Source organism: Chiloscyllium punctatum, chromosome 6, assembly GCF_047496795.1.
Source record: "Chiloscyllium punctatum isolate Juve2018m chromosome 6, sChiPun1.3, whole genome shotgun sequence".
In the NCBI taxonomy this organism is placed as follows: domain Eukaryota; kingdom Metazoa; phylum Chordata; class Chondrichthyes; order Orectolobiformes; family Hemiscylliidae; genus Chiloscyllium; species Chiloscyllium punctatum.
This window is the reverse complement of record NC_092744.1, coordinates 71,554,056-71,581,490: the sequence shown is the minus strand read 5'-3', so window position 1 is coordinate 71,581,490 and position 27,435 is coordinate 71,554,056. Positions and strand designations below refer to the sequence as shown.

At 39.6% G+C, this 27,435-nt stretch overlaps 2 protein-coding genes across 4 annotated transcripts in view; one reads left to right on the top strand and one right to left on the bottom strand.

The window, feature by feature from the left end:
- The window catches only part of uggt1 (UDP-glucose glycoprotein glucosyltransferase 1), a 138,735-nt gene extending 118,318 nt beyond the window's left edge, over positions 1–20,417 (top strand). For all 3 annotated transcript variants that reach the window (XM_072572900.1, XM_072572901.1, XM_072572899.1), the window contains 4 exons: positions 1,335–1,449; positions 7,341–7,457; positions 8,517–8,682; positions 16,215–20,417. In XM_072572900.1, the coding sequence (XP_072429001.1) occupies positions 1,335–1,449; positions 7,341–7,457; positions 8,517–8,682; positions 16,215–16,240 (424 nt within the window). In that variant the 3' untranslated portion in view covers positions 16,241–20,417. The remainder of the gene's footprint in view (positions 1–1,334; positions 1,450–7,340; positions 7,458–8,516; positions 8,683–16,214) is intronic.
- Positions 20,418–23,444: 3,027 nt separating this feature from the next.
- LOC140478432 (potassium channel regulatory protein-like) lies at positions 23,445–27,119 on the bottom strand. Its single transcript, XM_072571697.1, has 2 exons — positions 26,551–27,119; positions 23,445–23,613 (listed from the first exon to the last, which is right to left on the bottom strand). Exons 1-2 carry the CDS (start codon positions 27,117–27,119, stop codon positions 23,445–23,447), a joined length of 738 nt encoding a protein of 245 aa, XP_072427798.1.
- Positions 27,120–27,435: the final 316 nt, after the last annotated feature.

Genomic DNA, 27,435 nt, shown 5'->3' with positions numbered 1-27,435 from the left:
GAGCTTTTAGTGGGCTTAAAGTGGACAAACCCCCAGATCCAGATGAGTTGTATCCAAGGCTTGTGTGAGAAACAAGGGAAGAAGTTAAAGCAGATCTGAATCAGGGGAAGTGCCAGAAGACTGCAGGACAGTTAATGTGGTTCCACTTTCCAAGAGGAGGTAATTCAAGGAAGGCACCTGCTTGTTTCTGCCCAAAGAATAAGCAGAGTCACCTGCTGAATATTCTCTCTACCCTGAATTCCTCCTGCCACCTCAAAATTGCTCTTATAATTTAGTGCCCTCAATTGGGGCAAGGTTGGACAGGCTGCACTCACCTTTGCCTGTCCAAGGTAAAGTTACAGAGAAGAGGGTACAGGGAAGTTGCACAAAGCATTTCAGGGTTGGTTAGTTAATTCTGCAAGGAGCTTTATAGACCTCACTGCCTGAAAATCTTCCAGCAGTGGACTGTAAAATTCTCCCCTGAGTTACATATCTTTCTTGGTTGTTGCACTGTTAAATTCGCAATCCTTAAGTCTAGTGAAGGAAATACATGTTTGGTTGCTTTGTTCATTCAGGCTCTCGACTCACTTCCCTCACCGCAACATTAGCAATTCATGTTTTCAGTCTCATGCTAGACTAAAAATTTCGATACTTAAATATGCTTTGCAAGTCTAATTAATAGCAGGCCTCATTGATTCACTATTTTTGAAATGATATCTTGTGATATTTAATTGGAATTGCTCTGTAGGTAAGCCTAACCAATTATTTTAATAAATAAATAATGTGCAATTTAAAATCTGAGCTGGGTGACTCTGTACAGGACAGTTTTACCTGTGTCTAGAATCGCTGTTACTTATAGTGAAATTTGGAATCAACCATGAAGCTTTTTTAATGATTTCCGAGATTGATCCAGGGGAATTTTCAACAGTTACTCAGTGAATTCTAATTCTGAGCTTCACTTGTATATCAAAATTAGGAAGGCACATTACTTAGTCCCCTCTTTACCTGAACAAATTCCTGCTATGCAGACTGTTTTGTAAGTGTCAGTAATTGCTGTGGGGAGATCTGTGGCCATGCATGCTTCCAAATACATGAGCAGAACATTTGCAGAATTTTTGCTTTTTGGTAACCACTGTTTGTGAGGTGAATGGATAGTAGAAAGTTATTTCTAAGCTTTGAAGCAGAATCTTATCGTCATGCCTTTTTATAATCATCGTGAGTAGCTGAGTCTCTTTGTAGCATTATTATCATACTGTAGCCATGGCACACTGATATTTATTTGCTATCATCACTTTAATAATATAATGATTTTAATATTTTTAAAAAATCCTTTTTTAAAAATTCTATCCATTTAGTGCCTTATATGTAGTGGACTTAAAGAAATTCCGAAAGATTGCTGCTGGTGATAGACTCCGAGGGCAGTATCAAGGTCTCAGTCAGGATCCAAACAGCTTATCCAATCTTGACCAGGTATGTATACGAGGTCTTAGAATTGAGATGTAACAAGTAATGATGCTGGAATGAGTTGTGGAATTTATCAAAGTTAATTCACATCTTAATTTATGACAGGTCATTATTCATTTACAGATATACATTTATGCATATAAGATTGAAAATAAACGAAATATTGGCGATCATGCATTTCCAATAATAGACATTATGAAAAGATGAAAATCCATACACTGCTATATTCTTGGTTGGACTTACTATATTACACTACCATGAGGCAAATTGTTTTGTGTGCTTCTCTGCACAAATGCACTTATTTCTTACACTAGATTGGCACGGACGCTGAGCCTTTTTTTAAAATCCTGAGGATTTTTAATCAGTGTACTTTTGTCCCTGTTGTTCCTTCACCTTTTTCTTCAACTTGAACCTGTAGTCCTGGAAACCATCTTCTCATTTGAAGCCAAAATTCTGCAGAAGATGGAAATCTGAAATAGAGGCAGAATTTGGTTGAAATATTCAGCAGGTGTGGCAGCAGAAAGAGAATAATATAACTAATGTTTTAGTTAAGTGACCCTTCATCAGAACTCTTCTTGTTGGGTTCCTCTCATCAAAGTTAGAATACCCTGCAGCTAGAAATTGAAAACTGAATATACTGGAGAAATTCAGCATCGGTAGCATCTTCGTAGAAAGAAAGAGTTAGCATTTTAAAGGAGAGTCAAGTTAGATTTAAATCATTCACTGTCTTTCTCTCTCCATAGATGCTGACAGACCTGCTGAATTTCTCTAGCACTTTGCTTTCTTTCACATTTTCGGCATCTACAGTAATTTGCTTTAGTTTTTTTTCTGACTTGATAATTTGTCTACGTAGGGTACTTTAAGGAGCATTCTGATGCTTGTTCCTTGCTTAGCACTGACTTGAACTTTCCTTGTCTTTTTTCAACTTTTCTTTTGTTAGATCAGGTGGTGTGGTCAGGATCAAATTCTGCACTGGGGAATGGGAAACCAGGCAGGGATTTTAATAGTAAATGGTAGTTTCCTAAAGTCAGGATTATAATTGTGGATTAAGTTGGCGACAGACTGGAAGCGAATCAGTAAGTGGTGGGAATATATTTTTGATAAATTGACATATCATGCATATTCATTAAAAAGCATTCATTACATTAAATGGTAACTTTTGAGATTCATTTTACAGAAAAGAAGTAATATGCCTTCAGAAACACAATGGTTAAAAGTTGTGTGCAGCTAGCTAGGTGAGCTTGTTGGAAGATTTCGGCTATAGCAGAGGTGCTTTTCTTCAATGAGAAATTTTGTTGAACCAAGAGACAAGTTTGGTGAGAAGTCAGTCCATGGCTGTCTGTGTTAAGCAGATGGTTCATAGTGAGATTATTGAGGGTCACTGAGAATTGAGCGGGGGAGCTGCAAAATACCCAGAAGGTCAATTTCTACAGTGTGAGCTTCAGTGTAAAAGGAGATCAAAAGTTGATTGCAGATTTGGAAGGTGTTGTCTCAATAATCTGGTGAGGTGTTGCAATGAATCTTGTAGTTGGTCCCGCTGCTGCCACAGTGCACAGTGGTACATGGAATGAATATTAAAACTGCTAGATGGAGCACTAATCAAGTGAGCTGCTTTGGCCTGGATGGCGGCCTTCCTTCCTGACTTGAGTACTGGCAAGCTCATTGTTTGCATCAATATATAATTGTCTCTCTGATACAATAAAGCATTTGTTATGACAAAGCCATGGTCTAGGCATTTCAGAAAGACATTACTGCATTTCCATCGGAGCAACTGCTAATTTTAGTAGCTGCTATGACATTTCCTGATGGTTCCAGAATTATTGATGGGCTTTTGATAATTACTTTTGCTGTTGTGGGGGAAAAATACTTTGGGCTGAATCTTACTTTTTTGGCTAAGAGACAGTTTTTTTGTTGAATTTCATGAAGAAATTCATGAAGAAAGGCCAAGTGGACTTTCTGACAAAAGTTACCATTAACTAACTAAACCCCCCTCCTCCCACTGTTCAATTCTAGCCCAAACCTACCAATTCTAGTCAGAATATACCACCCGCATTGCTGGGATATTCTGCTGTGGTCTGGCTCGGGCAGCATCTGATGTTGTCACCTGGATTGGTGCAGTCTCGGCTATCTGGAATAATGCCCAGAAATGTAGCAAGAAGGTCAATGTCCATCTGTTCTCCACCAGTATAAGTGCGACCACCTATTCTTCAATACCTCACTCTTAATCTAACTTTGTTTTTGTACCCACCTTCCAACAAGGCCAACACTCTACCACTCTCCGTATTGGCTGCAACATCATTCTTCACTAGCTATCACTCACCCCAACCTCTGACAGTGTAAACCCGCCATGGGCTCTGCACTCCCTACTCACTCACTTGTGACACCTCCCCACCTACACCTAAGCCAACAGCTTTGCCACCTACTTTAATACCTGTGTTTATGTCTTTTTCACTCATTCCGTAAGGAAGACAGCTCCCAATAGAATCAAGATTTTCCAGATGGAATGTGGGCTTCCCAGTTCAGCTCCTCATCCCTAATGTGGAGAGCATCTCGAAGCTAACCTCCTCAAGCAGCTGACTGACTGACTGTAGCCAAGCTCCTTGACTGATATTGAAGGTTGACCATGACTTATTGTACTGGGCCCCCTTGACTTGTCTGAAGATTGCTGATGGCCATGATTTCCTGACTTTTGTCTGTGCTAAATGACATGCGAATACAGCAGTACTGTGAGCCTGGTATCTCTGGCTGATGGACAAGGTATAAAAAGGCAAGCAAATGTAGGGGTGTTGTGATCATCCAGGTAAGGTCAGAGTGAGGGAGTACTAAGAAGGCAAGCGACCAGGCCGGTAATGCAGTTTGGTTCAGTCCATGTGCTGCAGATGGGTCTGTGAGCCTAAAGTGCCTTTGCTGCAGCATTAAAATGATAGTTTCTGTTGTGTCCCAAGGTGCAGCATTGAAGTGCACAAACGTCCTATAAGTGGATCAGAGATGTGCTTGAGAGTTCTGAAATACCGACATGTTGGATGCTAATGTATGTGAATTCTGGTTGCAAGTGGCTGGTGCCCATGAAACATGCCCTGAGATTTTGGTACCTGGTGCCTGAAGTTATTGTCTTTTGGAGCAAACAGTGAGCTAAAGCCATCTGGTACTTTGACTTCCACGTGAATAGGATGGATCGTGTGGTTAAGAAGGTAAATGTGATGCTCGTCCATGGAATGCAAATGTTGGGAGGTTATGCTGGAGCTGTATGGGACATTAGTCAGGACTCAGTTTGAGTACTGTACGCAGTTCTGATTGCCACACTATAGAAAGGATATGATTGCTCTGGAGATGGTGCAGAGGATGCTGCCAGTTTTTTCAGAATCTTTTCAGTTGTGAAGAGCGACTGCACTGTTTAGGGTTTTTTTTATATTGAAGGTAGCTGAGAGTGGATAAGAAAAAAGTGTGTCACTTGGTAGAGGCATTAATTACCAAGAGGCATAGATTTAAGATGAGGGGAGGAGATTAAGGAATTTTTTTTTCATCCAGAGGGTGGTGAGTATCTGGAACTCACTGCCTGTGTGAGGAGTAGAGGAGGAAACGTTTTGCTTTAATAACTGGAATCCAAATGATTATGCTTAAGCTATACGGATTTCTACTCGAGATACAATATTCAATTTTGCAGAAAACATTTTTAGAATGTAGTATTGGCCTTGGGAGGGTACATACAGTCCGATTTCACCAGAATATCTCAATTCAGAAGGTACATTTAAGCGTATAATTCATAAACATGGTTCGTGCTCCCAAACCAAAATTCAGTGCTGATTTGCGAGGTGTTTAAAGTAACTCAAGAATTTAACAGAATTAGATTAGATTCCCTACAGTATGGAGGCATGCCCTTCAGCCCAACAAGTCCATGCCAACCCTCCAAAGAGTAACCCACCCAGACCCATTCCCTTATCCTATATTTACGTCTGACTAATACAACTATCACTGTGGGGAATTGAGCATGGCCAATTCACCTGACCTGCACATTTTTGGGTTGTGGGAGGAAACCCATGCAGACGCAGGGAGAATGTGCAAATTCTGCACAGACAGTCGCCCAAGGCGGGACTCGAACCCGGGTCCCTGGTGTTGTGAGGCAGCAGTGCTAACCACCGAGCGATCGTACTGCCCATAACAGGAAATAGTTCCTTTGTATTTGCTGTCTGATAGAAAAAACCTAGAATAAGAAGGCACAATAAGTTAAAGCAGTGCTATGTAAAAGTGAAATTTAAGAAAAATAATGTTTTATTTCCAAAAGAACAGTGGAAATCTGGAACACAATCCCAATCCATGGGATCTGGAACACAATCCATGGCTTGGAGAGGGTGGATGCTAGGAAATTATTTCCGTTAGGCAAGGAGACTAGGACCCGTGGACACAGCCTTAGAATTAGAGGGGGTAAATTCAGAACAGAAATGCGGAGACATTTCTTCAGCCAGACAGTGGTGGGCCTGTGGATTTCATTGCTGCAGAGTGCAGTGGAGGCTGGGAAGCTAAATGTCTTCAAGGCAGAAATTGATAAATTCTTGATGTCACAAGGAATTAAGGGCTACGGGGAGAATGCGGGTAAGTGGAGTTGAAATGCCCATCAGCCATGATAGAATGGCGAAGTGGACTCGATGGGCCGAATGGCCTTCCTTCCGCTCCTATATCTTATGGTCTTAAAAGGCTGAATGGCCAAGTAAATGTGTTTCCCCTTCCAAGTAAATGTGTTTTCTCTGCAGTGAGAAAGAACTGCCATCTAATAGAAGATGCTGATAGCAGAAATGGACCTTATATGATCTGCTTTCTCATAACCCTTACCCACTCCAGCTATTCAATCTCCGATACAAGATGTAGAATTCTCTCATTCATAACATATGTTCAACCCTTTTTCTAAATCAGATATATCGTGGCCGTGACATTTCAAATACTCTCTCTATCTGTCTTTCTTCATTACATGGATTTCTCTCCTGCCAAATATCCTTTTAAGCTTAATGTTAGATTACATTATTCTTCTTGAGCTGAAATCAGCATAGTTAAATTACAAGCAAAGATGTCCTAATCATAGACATTGAGGTGTAGTCACAGGACATCTGATGCACTGTTTCTTTCATTGAGTGAAGTAGCTTTTGTTTGGCTATGACCAGTATCTGAACCTGTTTAACTAAAATGAATATTAGCATCGATTGACAGGTGATCTAGATTTCTTTCTTGAATGAAATAAGGTATTGGCCATGAATTTGTGGTAACACACTCTGCTCTGTGGAAGAAGGTCTTTGGAATAAGTCTCATTCCAGACGCTTGAACATAAAATTGAGGCTGGTGCTACAGTCTGATGGATACTGCACTATTATGTATCAGCTTTCATGGGGGATGTTGAAAAGAATCCATGTATGCCCCTTCATCTGAACATAAAAAAATCATCTGGCAAGAGTTCAATGTCCGAGCAAAATTCAATCTCCATTAGCATCACTAAAATAGATTGTCATTTGGTTTGTGAGACAATACTGTGTGCAAACCGACCTCCGTGTGGCTTGCATTACAACAGTGACTGCACTTCAACAGTACATTTTTGGTTGTAAAATGCTTTGAAATTGCTATGTTTAGTAGAAGTGGTGTCTAAATGAGAAATCTTTTGGCTTTAATGTTGATCAGTGTTAGTAATTGAAACAAGCAGTGGCTGATTACCAATGGTGTCATGAATGATGTGTTTACAGGTATGCTGTCCAATTCTTGTGTGGGCAGCAGCAGGTTTTCTGTATAAAGTAAACAAGTTTAAATCAAGTAGTAATTAAAGCAACTTTATTAATTTAAAATCGCAGCAATCCATAATAATCAAAAAATGCTTGAAGTTGCTTACTGTGTTCTTGTGTGGTGCATGTGTTTTACAGGATCTGCCGAATAATATGATCCATCAAGTGCCCATTAAATCCCTTCCCCAGCACTGGCTGTGGTGTGAGACCTGGTGTGATGAAGCATCTAAGAAGCGAGCTAAAACTATTGATTTGGTAAGTATGTGACATAATGTCTGCTATTCACTGAGACATCAAAACAAAGCTGTTTTTGTAAAAGATTGCAAGCAGTATTAGGTATAACGGGAAATGGGTCTGTGACTGCTAGAAGACTCTTATATGGACAAATACAGTGAAATGAACTTGACTAGGGTTGACTAGGGTGAATATATTCACAGTGCATGGTTGTGTGAACAAGGATTTAAGCAGGACAGTGGTCTAGCAGTTATGAGTGGATGAGTCCTTAAAGGGCTATAAACTGTGCTATGGTAGGTGGCTATAAGGAAACTGAACTAAGATGTATTGCCTGAACAATTTCATATGAAGTATGGGCCTTCTCAGTCTTGCCATGTTCTGAGGCAGCGTGAGCCTGAAGTTAAATTCTCACCAGTCATCTGTCTCTCTAACGAGTGAATAGCCTGTAATCTTTTGGCACTTTGGCAAGTTTTGCTTTCAAATATAAAAGAAATAAACACTTTCCTGTCTTTCTCGGAGGCATGCAATATCCTGTCTCACAGGGAAAATGGTTTGCCTGGATACTCTTAAGAGAAGAGCTGCCATTATGGCATATATTTTAAGAGCACCAGTTGCCAGGAAAATCTGAGAGAACTGGTGCTTTTTTTTTGTGAAAATTGCCAACTTCAAAGAGATATGATTTTAAGTTTCAAAATGGTAGTAGGATTATAATCTCAGAGGGTAGATAATTTGCGAGTTTTTAACTAACAACATATGTTTTCAGACCCACTTCAGTTGTACCAGTGGAGACTTTAGTCTGCAGAGAACAACACCTCATGTTTTGCTAAAATGGCAATTACGTTCTATTCTTGTTATCAAATTGTGTATCAAAAGGGGCTAGGTGGGAGTGCATTCATTGTAGAACCCTGTATAAACAATAGCGACCAGATCACTGGCATGAACAGGTCTGTTAAAACAGATTTTAGTAACTAAATTCATTAATTAGAATGTTACAGTTCACCTCTAAGATGATCGTCTTCCTTGTCATTGAACTATGTTGTGAAATTTTTATGAATGACATTTATTTTAATCTTATTATAGTGTAATAACCCAATGACTAAAGAACCCAAACTGGAGGCAGCAGTGCGAATTGTTCCTGAATGGCAGGACTATGATCAAGAGCTAAAACAGCTTCAGAAATTGGTCCAAGAGGGGAAATTGAATGGATTAGCTCATGCAAGTACAGCTGACATACCCAGCACAGAGGGTGAGTTTGATGATGTTTGAAAGGCATTTTACAAGGCCTTTGAAATGCATGAGCGCTATTTTAAAGTGAATCTATGCAACAACATTTAATATTTAACAACATCTGAAGAAATTTCACAAGAGCATCATAAAACAAACACTGAACGTCACAAGGTGATATTGCGTCAGATGTCTGAAATCTTGGTCAAAAAGTTAGGGTTTATGGGAGTATCTTCAAGGAGGAAGCAAATAGAGAGACAAACAGGGTATTCCAGAAATTTGAACCTCAGCAATGGTCATCAATTAAATCTGGGGTGTTCGTGAGGTCAGAAGTAGAGGAATACAGGTTCGAGGTAGGGAGAATCTAGGTCATGGAATAATTTGCAAAACCAAGAGGAGAATTTTCAAGTGAAGTTTGTGTTCGTTCAGAAGTTGATGTACTGACTAGAGGGGTGATAGATGAGTGGGACAGCTTTCAAAATGACCTCGGGTTTACAGATGGTATAGTGTGGATGTCCAGCCAGGAGAACATTGGAATCGACAAGTTAAGGGTTTCAAGAATCACAAATGAGATTTTCAGCAGCTGATGAATTGAAACAGATCATTTTAAGTAATTAGGTAATGACCATCTACAACAAAAGATAATCTAACCATCGCTGTTGATATTTTTAACAGTCATGGCAGTTATTATTACTCAAAAATGGAATTAAACTAGCTTTATAAACACTGCAGTTACAAGAGCAAGTAAGAGGCTAGGAATCCTGCAGTGACCTGCTCATCTTCCAACTCATTAAAACCTTTCCACCATCTATAAGGTAGAAGTTAAGAGTTATGGAATAGTCCCCTCTTGCCTGGATGAATGCAGTTCTAACAACACTCGAAGCTTTACACAAAGCAGCCCATTTGCTTGGCAAAATATCCACAAACATTTACACTCTCCATCACTGACGGTCAGTAGCAGCAGTCTATACCATCTACAAGACGCAGTGCAGAGATTTTCCAATATTCTTAGACAGCACACTCCAAGGCCACGATTACTACCACGTAGAAGATCAAAGGCAGCAGGTATGTGGGAAAATCATCTGCAAGTTCCTTTCCAACCCACACATCATACTGATTTGGAACTATGTAGCTGTTTCTGCAATCAAGATCCTAGATCTCCCTCCCTAACATCATTGCATATGTACCAACACTAAATGCATATCGTGGTTCAATAAGGCAGCTCACCACTGGGCAATAAATGCTGATCCAGCCAGTGAATTCCATGTCCCCGGAACAAATAGAAAGTAAGTTACCAAGGTGGAAATAGATAGTTATGTCAAGACCTAAGACTATTAGGTTGGAAAGTCTACTTCATTTAGTTGAGATTCCAGTTTGATTGTGCAGAGTTGGGATAAATCCTGGCTCTGCAATCTCAATCTTTAAAAATGGCCGTCCACGTTTTGTATTTTTGCTCAGTTATTATTGGCTGGATTGGGAGTTGGGCATTATTGTCTGAGAGTAGACTAAGAAATGCCTAGTTCTTGAGGCGGGCTGGACAGAAAGCCTAGGTGAAAGTGAGCACTGCAGATGCTGGAGATTAGTGTCAAGATTAGAGTGGTGCTGGAAATGCACAGCAAGTCAGGCAGCATCCATGGAGCAGGAAAATTGACGTTTCGGGCAGGAGCCCTTCATCAGGAATGAGGCTGGAAGCCTCGGGGGTGAAGAGATAAATGGGAGAGGCTGGGGAGAAGGTAGCTGAGAGTGCAATAGGTGGATGGAGGAAGGGGTAAAGGTGATAGATCGGAGAGGAGGGTGGAGCGAATAGGTGGGAAGGAAGATTGACAGGTGGGACAGGTCATAAGGATGGTGCTGAGCTGGAAGGTTGGAACTGGGGTAAGGACGGGGGAGGGGAAATAAGGAAACTTGTGAAGTCCACATTGGTGCCCCAGGGTTGAAGTGTTCCGAGGCGGAAGATGAGGCGTTCTTCTCCAGGTGTCGGGTGATAAGGGAATAACAGTGGAGGAGGCTCAGGACCTGTATGTCCTCAGCAGAGTGGGAGGGGGAGTTGAAATGTTCGGCCACAGCGTGGTGTGGTTGATTAGTGCAGGTGTCCCAGAGATGTTCCCTGAAGCGGTCTGCAAGAAAGTGTCCAGTCTTCCCAGTATAAAGAAGACCGCATCAGGAGCAACGGATGCAATAAATGACATTTGTGGAAGTGCTGGTGAAACTTTGATAGATGTGGAAGGCTCCTTTGGGGCCTTGGATGGAGGTGAGGGAGGAGGTGTGGGCACAGATTTTGCAATTCCTGCAGTGACAGGGGAAGGTGCCAGGAGGGGAGGGTGGGCTGTTGGGGGGCGTGGACCTGACCAGGTAGTCACGGAGGGGCGGTCTTTGCAGAAAGCGGATAGGGGTGGGGAAGGAAATATATCCCTGGTGGTGGGGTCAATTTGGAGGTGGTGGAAATGTCGATCGATGATGTGGTTTTTGCGGAAGTTGGTGGGGTGGAAGGTGAGGACCAGGGAGGGGGTTTGTCCTTGTTGTGATTGGAAGGGTGGGGTTTGTGGCAGAGGTGCGGGACATAGATGAAATGCGTTGGAGGGCATCTTCAACCACTTGGGAAGGGAAATTTTGGTCTTTAAAGAAGGAGGCCATCTGTTGTGTTCTGTGGTGGAACTGGACCTCCTGGGAGAAGATACAGCGGAGGAATTGGAAATATGGGATAGCATTTTTGTGGGAGGAGGTGTAATCTAGGTAGCTGTGGGAGTTGGTGGGTTTGTAAAAAATGTCAGTGTTGAGTCGGTCATCATTGATGACGATGGAGAGGTCTAGTAAGGGGAGGGAGGTATCAGAGATGGTCCATATGAATTTAAGGTCCAGGTGGAATATGTTGGCTCAGCCTCCTCGTGGGAGCACGAGGTGGCACCAATACAGTCGTCAATGTAGCGAAGGAAAAAGTGGGGAGTGGTGCCGGTGTAACTACAGAAGATGGACTGCTCTATGTAGCCGACAAAGAGACAGGCATAGCTGGGGCCCATTCGGGTGCCCATTGCTACCCTTTTCTGGAGGAAGTGGGAGGATTCGAAAGATAAATTGTCGAGGGTGAGGACCAGTTCAGCCAAACGACCAGAGGAGCCACGCTGCATTGAAGTGAGAAAATATCCCTCCTGTTCTCATTTCCTCACACTCTATGTTCCATCCATCCCAAGGTCTCTCACATCCTTTGCCACCTTATTTCCAACTATCAACCCTCAGTTACTCGTACCTTTTTATGCCATCCTCTCCCATCCCCCATGCCCCAAATACTTTGTCTACCCTCAGTTTTCCCCATGGCACTTTTTCAAGTTCCTTGTCAACGCCTGTCTCCCACCACCATTTTTTGCCCTTCCACCTCTATGCCCAACTCACCTATTAGACAGTATAGACATTAATCAGGAGACATCATGACAAGAAAATAAAGTTTCAGTCTAAGTCACATTCTCATTGATACAAAACAAACATCCAGTCTAGAGCAACAAATCCCTTGATGAAACAGACATTTCACTTGGGCTGAAGAGCACAGATGGAGTTTAATTTAGATAAGTGTGAGGTGTTGCATTTTGATAAAGCAAACAGAGGTAGGATTTACATAGTTAATGTAGGGCTCTGGGGAGAGTTGCTGAACAAAGAGATCTAGAGATACAGGTACATAGTGTTACAACACGGTGCTGAATCCTTCTGTTAGTTAAGCCAAATACCCAACAAAGCTCACCATGCCTCGTAACCTGTTAAATTATGAGTGACCGAGAACTCCCAAATTCCACAATTTTAAGAAAATAATATCAATTTATTCTTTAACTCTAAAAATGAACATTAAACAACAGCTATTTACAAGTCTAAGCCCCCTTCTCTCTTAACTGCTTATTACCTACCTCCAACTTTATAGCAATATACTGATCCAATAAAACACTTATTAAAATTTGATCAACTTAATTTCAAAACCATACAGTGGCTGTCATCTCTGGTGTGTGTCTTTTTCTGACTGAAGATCTCCCTGGGTCATCATCTTTCTTTTTAAGGTGAAGATATCTCATATGAAAACAGTGTTTCAAATGGCAATTACTCTGACTTTCAAACTGCCTGTCTATTTTTATACCCCCATCATTGGATCATCTCATTGGTTTGATGAAGACAAAACAATAAATTCAAACTTGATTGGGTTTTAGTAACCTGGGTTTAGTTTAAACTGATTGGTTAAATTCAAATTGCTGTTAAAACAGCAACCAACTAAGCTATCTATTTCACAGCCAAATGTTAGATATTTTCAATTTTCCAGTACACTCTGGAATGGCTAGTTCGTCACATTACAGGTGCTTGTCAGCTCTCAGTACAAACAGCATTCACTCTCTTAAAGGTACAGTACACGCCTTCAATATCATAACAATAGTTCCTTGAAAGCATAGTCACAGGTAGACAAAGTGGTGAAGAAGGCATTTGGCACACTATGTTAGGAGTTGGGACATCATGTTGTAGCTGTATAGGACATCTGTGAGGCTATATTTTTGAATACTCCATACAATTCTGGTCGCCCTTCCACAGCAAAGATGTTGTTAAATCTGTGAGGGTGCAGAAAAGATTTCCAAGGATGCTGCTGGGACAGGAGCATTTGAGATATTGGGGCTTTTTTCCCTGGAAAGTTGGAGGCTGAGGGATGACCTTGTAGAAGTTTACAACATCATGAGGGGCATGGATACTACAGGGCAATAGTTTAAGTTGAGCGGGGAAAGGTTTTATAAAGAACCTCAGTGGCTGCCTGAGGAAGGTATGTACAATTACAACATTTTAAAGGATCTGGATGGTTAAGTAAATAGGAAGGAGTTAGAAGATACGGGCCAAATGCTGCCAATTGGAACTACGTCAGATTTGGGATGTCTGGTTAACGTGGATGAGTTGGACCGAAGGGTCTCTTTCTGTGCTGTACAGCTCTGACTCTATTACTCTCGGCATTTTAATTGATTAAAAGCTTTGGCAATAAATATTTCCACTCAATCAGCTGGAGAAGCTGTCCATCAATAAGCACTCCATTGTGGCAATGATAGTTTGTGAAATCCTATAATGATTTTATATTAAGCAGGCACTCCCTTAAATTCCTAGCACATTGTTTTGGACAGTTTCTTGACAACTCTATACACTTTACACACAAACGTGGCTTCATAGTTTACAAAATGAAGTGTTACCTCCACCAAGGATGCCTCAGGACCAGATGTGAAGTTTTACCTTCCCCCTCCGAAAAGGAAAATGTATTGAACACCCCAACAACACCTGAGCTTTTCACACCTTCACTACCACAGGGTTCTCATCCCAACTGGTACAATCTAATGCCCTCTACCCTTCTCTCATGGGCCCATATAACCTTTTAGGCGAATGTGAGGAGCCTGTCAATCTTCCTTCCCACCTATCCGCTCCACCCTTCTCCGACGTGTCACCTTTACCCCTTCCTCCATCCATTTATTGCACTCTCAGCTACCTTTTCCCCAGCCCCACCCCATCCCATTTATCTCTCCACCTTGAGGCTGATGAAGGGCTCCTGCCTGAAATGTTGATTTTCCTGCTCCTCGGATGCTACCTGACCTGTTGCGCATTTCAAGCACCACTCTAATCTTGATTCATATAACCTGATGCCAACTTAGTGTCTTTTTCCACCCACCACACTTTTTTCCCCATTTATCTAATATACTGATTGATTAGTATCCTGGATCAGTGCAGCTTGAACAACACTAAAAAAATTCAACGCCATCCAAGGCAAGGCAGCCAACTAGATTGCCAGCCCATATAACGTTTTCAAAATTCACTCCCTGTACCATCACCATACAGTTTTGGCTGTGTGTACCATCTATAAGATACACTGCAACAACTCAGAATTGGTTCAGCTCAGGTGGCTGGATTGTTGGTTTACAGAGCAGAGTGATGCCAACAGCGTGGGTTCAATTTCCATCCCTGGTTTGAGGTTACCATGGAGGACTCTCCTTTCAACCTGTTCCCTCGCCTAAGGTCTGTTGGCCCTCAGGTTAAATCACCACCAGTCGCTTCTCAAAAATGAGAGCAGCCCCTATGGTCTGGTAAGACTATGGTGACACACATCCACACAATTCAACAAGGCTCCTTAGACAGCACTTCCAGTTCCATTACCTTTGCGCCAAGAAGGACAAGGCAGCAGATACATAGGACCATCACTCCCAAAAAGTTCCCCTCCAAGTCATTCGCCATCTTGACTTAGAAATATATTGCCGTTCCTTCACTGTCACTGTATCAAAATCCAGAAATTCTCTCCCAGCAGCACCATGGGTGTGCTTACATCCCAAGGACTGCAGTGGTTGAAGAAGGAAGCTCACCACCATGTTCTCATTGACATTCAGTTATCAGCAATAAATACTGGCCCAGCCGTTGGTGCTCATGTCCCTTGAATGAATTAAAAAATCCACAAGTACCAATGCACGTACAAGAAAAAATATAATTCTATTTCTTAAATTTCTAAACTGCAGACTATATTCTGTTGGAAAAAGCATTGCATTCATGTTTTTTTGATTCATTCACAGGATGTGGGTGTTGGATGTCATTGTTCATTCCAGCATTTATTGCATGAAATAGAACATATTTACTGATCCAGCAAATTTGAAATTAGTGCATATACTTGCAAAACCAAAAAGCAAATCAAACTGCAGTATTTAATAAGTAATCTTGAAAGCACATTCATGAAATTCTCAAGTTTTCACCTGCTTAATTTGTGTGCTGCAGGCACTCCTCCAGAAAAACCTGCATCATTAGCTAGCTCCAGCTGACCTAGAAGTATTTCCTTGAAAAACGGTCTCTGAAGTTGTCTTTAAGAGCTGCATTTTCTTTCTATTGTAATTCTTGATGCCAGTCAGCCAGACACCTTGGAACATTTGCACACTTGCAATCAGCATTGAATCTGTCTGCACATGCTTGGTTCCGTACACTGCTGACTGTGGTGCACTTGCATACTTTCTCGGTTGCTGAGTTTCCCTGTAGTTTGCCCAAGCCTGCATTAGAAGTTTTGGCAAGGAAACAACATGTGATCTTCGGTATTCCTGACAGAAATTTCAAATTGAGAGCATGAACTGATGTAAATCATCTGGGGACGATTTTGATTTGGCTTTCACCTAGTGAAGTCACCACGCGAAAAAAATAAACTTTTGTGTAAAATGTTCTGATTTCTTGAATGAATCTTATAATGCATCAAGCTTAGAATAAAGACTGAACAAAGTAAAATGTGACTAAAAACCGGATAAGGTACAAGTTCAATTAACTAATCTGGAGGTAGTGTATGTTTCTGGACCCTTGTATAGTTTGAATGGCATATGAAATGCAAGGTACGTATTGTAGCCCATGTGATGAAAACCTGAATTGGTGTATTCAGCAGCAGGAAGGGGTGAGGTCATGGTGGAAACTTAGGAGGGTTTGATTTCCTTTTTGAACTGAAATTTGTTCAATGTATTAGTATTACGGTGGACTTTGTTTTGCCACAGTGCTATGAATTGGTGAACTCTAACTTCTGGTATCTCTTTCCTTTTGCAGGTCAAGCTCCACATATTGAACTGTAAGCTGTGAACGTGAAATTGTTTAACTCTGTTTAAGGAGTTCCTCCTTTTTCTACCGAAATCTTCTCAAATGTGACAAAGAGCTAAGAGACTGGAATGGGAATGTGCTTTTAGTTGTTTTTTTTTCTTATTATAAAGGTGTATTATAATTTAGGTTCGGTTCTGTGGACAGATAAAGCAATCGGAGTGCAAGATCACTGGAAAATGTATAGGTATTCACCTCAGGGACAAATTCAATCATGGAAAATCAGATAGTTTCAATATATTGGCCAATGAGATTTGGGAAAAAGTAAATATATTTTGTAGGGATGATTTCAATCGCCATTCATTTAAAAACTCCAAACTTTCAATACATTGGTTTTCAGACTCTTGAATTCATGTTCTCTAAGTTGGTCTACACAGTGTATGTTGTGTTATTCTTGTCCAGGAGAATATATTTGTGAACCTCATTACTCATTCCTCTCACTCGTTCATGTCTAATTTCTCATAGTCAATCTTTCTTGCTCTCCCACTTCTCTGCTTGGTTTCTCTTGATCTCTTGATTTCACGCACACTCTCCATTTACTTAAGGACAGACCAGGGTGAATCCTTGTTTGAAGTTGAAGTATTCTATAACCCTGTATTTTCAGCAAGATGCTTAAATGCCACATTGCTATGTGATTACAGTAATGCCCGAGTAATGCCAACATTACAGTGAAAGATTGCAAGATCCAGTAATTTCTGTATGGAAGATTTTTATATTGGAATATACATCAATTAATTTTTATTACTGTTTTATGGAGAATAATTTTGCATTTGAAGGTGCGAAATGTGGATCACGAGATGTCTTCTGTAAATATTCTACAATGTCTGCTACTCTGAGTGACTGCTTATTGGTACTTTATTTATTTTTTATTTCTTTGCCAACCAAACAGAGCGTTTGGTCAGGTATACATCAAAGGCCTTCAACTAGTATAAATCCAACTTAATCTTCACAGTCTGTTGAGAAATCCCTCAGGATACATTGTTATGTTGTACATCAAGGGTATACTTTTGAGTGTAAACCAGCATCAGGCTAGTATCTGTAAAAATGGCCCAAAGTGCATTTCGTCTTTATACAAACTACTGATGTACAAAGCTCTGCACTTACTTGCATAAACCCTGCCTCCTTGCTGTGTAATTGAGGAAGAGAGTTCTTTTACTGGGCTTGTTGCCTGAAGTGATTTATAAGTATACAAGTCCTTGTATCATTGCTGATTACAGTTTGAACACCTCAAATGGCAGAAGCTTGCTGCAGACTTGTACGGGACGAAATTCTGCACTGTTGTACAGAATGATGCCAGAAGTTAATGAAAGCACCAGAGCTAGTAATTTTTACATGTTTCAGGCTTTCACCAAGAAATTTCCAAAGCTGCTTACTTTCTTTGAATCCCATTATAATAGTAGAAATATTCACTGTGGCCTTGACCATGCTGTGACCTACTGCTCAGCTATGTTTTACATTATTATTTTCAGTGAAGCATGGATATTTCTGCCAAGAAACATTTTAGATGATGAATTGTAAACTTTTACAATCAGCATCTTTTTGTTCATTGTTATTTGTGCTCCACCTTGTTGTGATTCTTTTGTTCTGTTGAAAGGGAAATGTTTTTTGGCACATTACATGATGAACATAATAGCCCAGAATGCTGAGAAGATGAGAATGAATACGCCATTAACTTTTAAGAACTTGTTTAGATTTGCCACCTCAGTTGTGTGCTGACCAGGTTTTAACTGTATGGTCAAATGGATGCCACCAGTAAAATATTATATTGCTTTCACCATTAGGGAGTGAAGTTTGCCCCTCAGTCTAAGCTCAGTGAATGGAAATTGCCTTTCTCTGTTGTTCAGATGAAACAACCAAGAATCTGGATCTGCTTCTAAATCAGATGCAAGTTCACAATATCAAGCTGTCCATGATTCAAGGTCAATTGATGCAAACTGGGCATTTGGATTTGGATGTAAAGGAAGTTCATGCAGGAACTAGGGAAGTTACATTGCTCTGCAGTAATGGACTGTCCACATGGCTTGGTTGCTTTGCTCAGTATGCTAAAGACTGAAACATGTTTAAAATATCATTACAAAGTGTGTAAAAACACAATCAGTTGAAATAGCTGTGGTGGCCTGTGTAAACTGGATTTGAATTGACCTGTCTTTAAAGTTCGAATCAGTTTTCACACTGTTCTAATAGAAAGATCTGTTCCATCACAGCCTATAATTTTATAAAAGTTTGAGATGCTGGATTAATTACTGAGTAGCCAAATTTAAATGCTATTTGTGTTTTGCTGTTGCCCATTCAGCATTCTGCTGCTGAAATGTGAACTTTGAATTTATGATTCTGAATTTTCAATTTGATCAAATCTTTTCAATGTTTTATATGATTACAAGCTATGGCACGTGAAATACAAATCAAGTTGATTTGTATCAAATATCTTGGAATTGTTTCCTTAAATTTGAACAGTTCAAGGTGCTTGGGACTCGAAACTCCCAATGTAATTAAAAACCTCACCTATCCTTGCAATTTGGCATTTCTAAAACATTCACCTTCCAGTTGTATGGAAGCCTATTCTATAATTCTTTTCAGCTCCACAGACCCATTGTTGTTCATTGAAAGTACTTATCTAAACTTTGTTTCCTCTGTTATTGATGAGATATCTTAGCTGAATTCTAAAATGCCCTCAAATGACTTACTGCAATCACACTGATTATCATCCGTCACACTGTCACTTTCTGTATTCTGATATTTTTTGAGCTTCACACATCTAGGAGTTCTTCAGTAGACTGTGCCTATTACTTTAATTTTGCTTCACTTATATAAAAAGAACAGAAAAAGGTATTATGTCTCCAAACATTTGGGCAAAAACACATAACTCCATTGTACTTTAGATGTGTGGTACTTTCTTTAATAATTTTCCTTTTTTAATTGCTGTCTGTGAGCCTCTTGACCTTGCAGTAGCAATGCTGATGCAGATTACTTGAAAGGTTTGAACGAATGAAATTGTATACCAAGCCCTATTGATTATTGTGAAATCACACAGCTAATTTAGGCTGATGAGAGAAGATCACAGTTGCTAATTTTAAAAAAGTATAGGAATGGAATGTTGCATAATTCTTATCACCACACTTGTGTGGTATACATTGGAAAAGGTTTGAAGAACAGAAGGGCAGGTGGGATGAAGGTTGATGGAAGATGCTTAAAGCTCAAATCTACAGGAAAGATGAATGAAGGAATCTGATTAATATATAAAATGACATACTTAACATGAAATACAACCTCAATGTAAGTTTTGCATTACTAGGGCCAGTGAAACAAAAGGGAATACATTTAAATTGGTGAGGCTCAAAGGGAAATAGAATATGTCATTGATATACATTTGAAATTAAAGCATTGGGAGAGCTGACAATCTGTTTCGATGTGAGACCTGGTGTGTTAAATAATAAAGGGACTTACTAATGGGAAGAACAGTGTTTTTGTACATTTACATATTAACTGCCAGATTGCACAGATTTCAAGCAGAGCTTAAAATTGGAATGACAGGTGCACTAACCAGGAGTGTTAGGGGTACTAGAAAAAAATCAATGTCACAAAAGAAAGCACATCAGAGATGTTACGGCATTCTGCTCAGCAGTCATAGCATTTATCGATTTTACAGAGATTTGTTGTCACTTCATCCATAACTGCTTGTTCCTTCATGTCTATTGGAAGAAAGATGTTCTTGCTATTTTACAATTTGCTCTTTCTTCTGCTTCGTTATTTGCATTATTAATGTATTTCCTGCAGTGGTATCAAAGTCTGAGCAAAATCTGGTTCAAACATGGCACAGAGGAATTAACAGTGCTTTGCATAGATCCCAGTTGCTGCTCAATAAAAGATTTTTCACAGCCACTGTCAAATATGTATTGTGTATTCTGGAAATTCAAAATGCATTTTTTTTGTTTCGGGGAAGCAAACCTGCTTTTATGCAGGTGCCATATTACTGTTGCTGAAAGGAAGGCATCTATGCTCTGCTTTCGATGTGACCCGTTTAAATGGTGAGAGTTGTATTTCCCAAAGTTATGGAGGTTCAATTTGCTTCTTATCCAAAATAATAATAAAACTTGATGATGCCAATTGATTTATTCTTTCACTTTGTTGAAAATTAAAATGAAAAGTTTTTTTTTATTTATGATCATAGTTTTTTTCTGTTATTTGTAAGGCTTACACTACCTTTTAGACTGGTAACTTCACAAATGGAAGTTAATGTTCTAAACCTGTGGAGTTCATGATAATGTGGCAGAGGCAGATGTATCAGACAGTTAGTGCACAGTTATAAAGATTTTGTTCTATCTTTTGCTGTAGTTCACTGAAAGCACTGCTGTCTGATTTAGAAGCTTGTGTGTTCAAGTCCTATTCCAGAGACAAGAGCACAACATTTGGCTTTCTCTTTCATGTAGTATTAGGGAAGTATGGTGCTTTCAGGAGTGAAACTGACAAAAACAGAAACTTATCGACAGCACAGAAAAAGGTCCTTTGGCCCATTGTATCTGTGCAGAGAAAACAGACAAGTTTCAAGACAAGTGACCTTTCTTCAGACCTTGAAGCACCCAGGAAATATGCTGATGATGGGGCGTGGAAAGATAAAAGAGTAAGTGGAAAATTGGAGACTGAGCCCAGAGAGAGAGAAAAAAGAAACAGGATAGGCAAATAAAGGACTTGTTGACAGTAAACCAAGGAAGAGGAGAAGCCAGATTGGTGATAATCGGGGCTCTGAATAGTTGAAAATGAAAATTCATGATATCTTTTGAGTCTGATGGTAATGCAAACTGGGCAACCGTTTTCCAGAACATCTCTGCTCTATTTATAAGAATGGCCTCAACCTTCCAGTTGCTTGCCATTTTAACAAATCACCTTTCTATTCATGCTAACTTTTATGGGGGTTTGTTGCAATTTACCAATTAAGCTCATACAAGTTGGAGCAATAACAACTCATGTGATTGTTCAGCACTTTGCTACCATCAGGACTCCATATTAAGTTCAGCAACTTCAGGGCCAAACCAACGTCCTTTTATTTAAAATACAAGCACCCATGTTTTGCTTGTCTTGTTGGTTCTGTTCTCAACAGATCAGACCCATTTTCCCCTTTTTCAGAGGGGACATATTATTTACACTTATTTAACATCTCAATCATTCCTTTACCTCCCTTAGCACACCCTTTTTCTTGCTCTGAGCATCCTCACCATCTGCTCCATATTGTGAAACAAAACTGAAAGAACTGCAGCTGCTGGCAATCAGAAATAGAAGTAGAAATTGTTGGAAAAGCTCAGCAGGTCTGGCAACAGCTGTGGAGAGAAAGCAGAGTTAGATTTTGGATCTAGTAGCCCAGTTCTGAAGCAGCATCACTGGACCCAAAACGTAACTGTTTTCCACAGATGCTGCCAGACCTGCTGAGTTTTTCCAGCAATTTCTGTTTTTTTGCTCCATGATCTCTTTCCTCTCTGCCAATAGCACAAAACTCACAATTTTCCAGTCACTGTAAGTTCTGAAGTTTTTTGTTGATTCAAAACATTGTTTCTCCCTCCCCAGATGCTGCCAGAACTTCTGAGTTTCTCTGGCGTTTTGCAGCAGCACAATTTAAATAAATGGGAAGAAGACTTCATCACTGTCGGTAATATTTATCCCTTAACACTTGTTTAAAACAAGTCCGATATTGTCATTTCTGTTTTTGGGAGCTTGCTGTGCACAAATAAATAGAAGAACTTGGAGCAGAAGGAGGCAATTCATCCCTATGAACCTGCGCTGATATTCAGTGTGCTCATGGCTGATCTTCATTTTAGCCCCGACTCCACTTTCCTACTGGTCCTTCACAACCTTTCAACCTGTGACTAATTAAAAATCTGTTTGCATCCTCCTTGAGTTTATTGCTTGTCCTGGCATCCACCACACTCTGGGGAATGAATTGCTCAGATTCATGACCCTTGGAGAGAATTAAATCCTCTTTTTTTTTCAAATCTGCTATCCTTATCCTAAAACTGACATGCCACTCTAGACTGTACCACAAGAAGAAACATCCTCTCTCTCTCTACTTTGTCAATTCAATCTTCTCTCATTCTCCTAAATGTCAGAGAGCACAGGCCTAAACTGCTCAATCTATCACAAACCTCTCGAATCAATCTAGTGAACCTCCTCTGAACCACCTCCTCCAAACGTAACTGTGTTTTCCACAATACAGTAATGATTACACCTCAATAGTTAATCTCTTAAGGTTGTGAAAAGCTACTTCTGAAATAGAATTGTTTAATTGAAATTAATACCTAAATGCAAGTATTATATGAAATATTCTTCACATTTTTTTCACTGAAAATAATCAAGTAAATTCAGTCATATCAACCTACAGTCTCAATGGTGCTGTCCACTATAACCCCCAGGGGGTTCACATTGAAGATCAACATTATTGATTTCAGTTACTGTTAAAAAGAGAGGTCTATTGGTGAGCTTTTTGTTTTTTGACTTGTCAGCACAAGCACAAGAAAACCAAACTTTAAATGATCAAAACTTTTTATGGCAGAAAAGCATTAGCATGGAAACTGTAGCATGGAATAGGTCCACAAGCTACTGGTTAATTCAAGAGTAAAAGCCTGGACATATTGTTTGCAGAGAGCACAAATATTTGTTACTTGTAGCAAGGATGAAGGCTGAATTGCAATCTCAGTTGATGATTTTATATTTGTTGTGTTTTATGCAGCAGTGTTCTATACTAGGATAAAACTTCAAATGAAGAGTTACTCCATGGGTTTAACCTTGCACTTCCCATTAATATGTTTACCGAGCTGGAAATTCAGTATTTATCTTTTTGAGTTTTTCTTACCACAGAAGTGAACTCTCCCATCTCCTCAAAACCCTACTCTAAAGCCCCCTCATACTGCAGTTATTACACAGCGCTAGGATTGGATTACCCTTTCATAGACAGTTTTTTATATTTACATTGTAATTGCTGTGATTCATAATTAGTTATTTTGAAGCATTGTCCATCAAAATAAATGATAACTGTAAAAAACAAATAAGATTTCAGTTAAAGTTAGTGGGGATTTTGTACTTTTGCAATGACAATCTGACATAATAGTTGTTTGTAATAGTAAATACATTCATGCAGGCAGTTGCCCAACTTCTTCATCTTGTTATTTAACACAGATTGGGAGTGCAGGAAATGTGTTAGTACATATTGCGTTTGAACGTATAACATTCCACTGTGCCATCCTGTAAATGGACTGATCTGGTATGCTGGAGACAAAATCCAACCTTTGGCAGGTAATCAAGAAGAATTCCCAAGACATTGAAGCTCAGAAGAATTTTCCTGCCCTCAGGAAGCACTTGGACATATCTGAAGAATAGAAAGTAGAAAAAAAAGCATATTTCAAAAAGTGATTTTGTGAGAATGTTTACTGTCAATAATCTGCTAGATTCCTTCCCCTTAAGGCTTACCGAGAAATTCTCAAGATTCTGAAATGCCATCTTGCCTGTAGCAATATTTGATTTGTAGAATTATCAACCAATCTTATAGAGAAACAAAAAGCCTATGTACTTCTTTCTCCTTGCCAATGTTAACTGCAGTTGTCCCCTCATGTTGATCCTAGAGTGACTCTCTCCTCACTTCAAGTCAGTGATACTGGAGAACAACGTAGTTGACCTACAAGGAGTCCAACTTTACTCTTCCTGCCATCACATTTACTGGGAATAACGTAGAAAATGGGGACCCTGTGTAAATCACAGAAAAGACTGGAGTGCCTAATGAAGTTAACATCATTCTTACATTCAAAATAGAAGATAAAACAGAACCAGAAACATGAGGACTAGTTAGCCTTCATGAGTAGGAGAAAAATGTAATGACTAACGCTGGATGAGAACACAGTATCTCTCTCAGTCCCATGACTTCACTGATGATAACAAATGTTTCTCAGGTAGTGATATGACCAATTCGGTATATATGATTTCGAACAAAAGTATCCAGTGACTAGGTTCTTTAATAAGCAGCAAATGATACATTTATTGTGCAAAAAAATTAATTGGCAAAAACATGAAGCTAATTAATACATTCAAAATTCACTGGGGTACTGCATTCGAAATTAGGCCCCACCATGGAAAATATTTAGACAAACTATCCATAATCCCTAATTTTACCTGACTGATGAACTCCAGTTTTTTTAAAAATCAGCTTTCTGTACCAAACACAAATTGTCTTTAACCAATGGCAATAAGAAATCATGACTTGCCAAAGTATCAGACTATGCCTTAAATTCTATCCCTTCTTAAATGTTCCTCTGTCACAAACACAAATGATATGAATATTAAGGAAGGGAAAAGAAAAATTAGAGAACACAGTTCAATAGACCAAGTCTGGACCGCAGGATTCAAGGAGTTTCAAAATCCAAGAAGATGTCAACAAATTTGCAGAACAGACTTGCAACTAGCATATTAGTTGAAATATAAATAGGTATGAGATGATACATGATGAGATGGGAGAATATGGAGAGCAGGTACTCCTTTGGCAGTAAGTTCAAGTGACGTAGCACAGAAAGGATTTGAGGGATGCAGATTTATAAATCAATAAAATTAGCAATGAAGGTTAACAAAACTTTAACAAATATAAATTAATACTCAGTTAATTTCTAAAGGAATAGAATTCAAGAGCAAAATGTTCACGTTTCATATGAGTATGTGACCTGTATATGTAACTTGCTACATCACACTAGAGAACTGCATGCAGCTCTGGACTCCATATTATAAATAAAATGTTGAGCCACTGAAGAAGATGTGATAACCATTTACATGTCTCAAAAAAAAGGCAAGCCTCAGTGGTGACCCAGACGAAGTCTGGAAATGTGTGAAATATTAGGTGGCCATAATTTATAAGAAATTAATAATGAATTCAGAAGAAACTTATTCAGAGTGTGGATGTGGAACTCATATAGAATGTCAGCGGTTCACTTAAGGGGAAGCTATGTTAATAGATGAGAGCAATGATGGTAATGTTGAGGAAGTAAAGGGGAGGAAGATGGTTGGAGCACAAACTTTAGGGCAGGCTTCTTGGGCCAAATTAATTATTTCAGTGTTGTAAATAAAATGTAAAAGTCTATATAATATACATTAATCTGATAAGTGTGTTCTTGAAGTACTGAGCAGGGCAAGTGTAAGTGATTATCAACCTTTTGTAATCTCATCATGAGCACTCCTGCACCCAACAATTTTTGAAAGCAAGGTTTGAACTTGGTAGCATTCCTCCATGCCGGAAGTTCTATCTACAGAACCACACAGACTACTGACACCACCAGTAACAAAATAAAGCTCTCTAACTGGGTGCAAACTTATTGCTCAAGGATATCCTCAGAAATGGGTGAATGTGGTGCCACGCAGCTAATGATAAGGAAATTCCTGGAAAAAGCTGACCTTGTTATGTGATTAATCCACAAACTGTGGTACAGTGATATTCATGTGTTTTGTGATGATGTAGCTGATCCCATGACTCTAGAGGAGACACCGGTCTAGAAAGTGTATGCGAAAAGAGTGATCTTGGGTACTACATGAGACAGCTATTTTTAATAGCCCACCATGTACAGTTGTAAATAAAGGAGTTTTACAATACATAAGGAGTTCAGCTTGCTTACAGATAGAAGCAAGCAGCCTCTAGGACAATGCTTATGTGACATGCACAGCTTGAGATATTCTATACCAGTAGAGAAGTGATGGCCTAATGTTGTTATCACTGGACTGTGAATCAAGAAACCCAAGTAATATTTCAGGCACCTGTCTTCAAATTCTGTCATGGCAAATAGTGGAATTTGTATTCAATAAAAACCTGGAATTAGAAGTCTGATGATGATCATGGACCTATTGTTGATTGTTGGGGGGATGGTGGGTGGGAAGCATCCTGTTCACTAATGTCCTTTTAGAGAAGATACCTGCTATCCTTACCAGATCAGGCTTACAGGTGGCCTCAGATCCACAGCAATGTGGTTAACTCTTAATTGCCCTCTGGGCAAATAGGGATGTGCAACAAATACTGGCTTGGCCAGCAATGCCCTCATCCCATGAATGAATTGAAAAATAAACTGAATGTGCAGATAGCAATAAAACACAAATGAATCACTTTTGTAGAAATTCCACAAATTAACAAGGTGTTTCAGTAATTCAAAGTGAAATATAATCTTGGAAACTATGTACAAAAATACTGAAACATTATTGATATGCTGCTTTCTTAAAAATTAAATTTACGTTTCTTGACTTACAACTCGTGAATAATTATTTTGAGTTTAGTACTTACATGTTAACCTGCTGGCCTTTTCCATTAGGGTTAGATCCACACTGGAAAACCAGGTCATGAAATGAAAGCTTCTGGGCAGAGGTAGGATTGTTTTTCTCAACAGAAACCCGTGGCTTGAAGCTTGTTTTCTCGACTTGTGTTGTTATCTGACTGGAAAGATCATAAATTGTTTCCACAGATGATCCAAAGACTCTGAAAAAGGCTCCCGACCCCTTTCGGATGTAACGTATTTCCAGAATCTCTGATTTGTTTTTCCTCTGTAATGTCTCCAATGTGCATGATACTGGATCCAGTTCATAAAATTCAAACTCCTTTTGAAGCAAGTCATAGTCATAAAAGTCACTAGGCAGCAGTAATTCAGATGTCCTGAGGAAGTCTAAAATGTATCCAAACAAAGATCCATCCCTATCTATAAAGTACTCCCTGGCCCCTGTCTGTTGTATGGTGGGCTCTGATCCTATGAGAATCCTGCTCAGCTTGGAGCTGGGAACCTTAGCAAGAGTATCAGGAAGTGTCTCAAAAATCATTCCTCCAACATTCAACTTTAAAGGCTGTTGTTCCTCATCCATTTTCCGTGGGAATAGACAGAGTATCAGGTGTCAAAAACTGAAGTCCAAACAGTGAACAAAATTGATTGGTTTTTAACTAGGCAACTAAATGTACTGAGACCCTTAATTAATCAGGAGTAAGCATAATTGAAATGAGTGCTTTCAGATCAAAGAATTTTGTTTTCTTCAGTGTTGTTTCCATTTGGTTGCCAAGCAGAAGAACACAGTAACAGACACACCCCAATGAACTGGTTTTGTTTGTGGACTCACAATAACTTTGAACGTAAATCCCAGCACTGGGTTGTGATTATATTGTTTACTTAGATTCCGTGTGGAT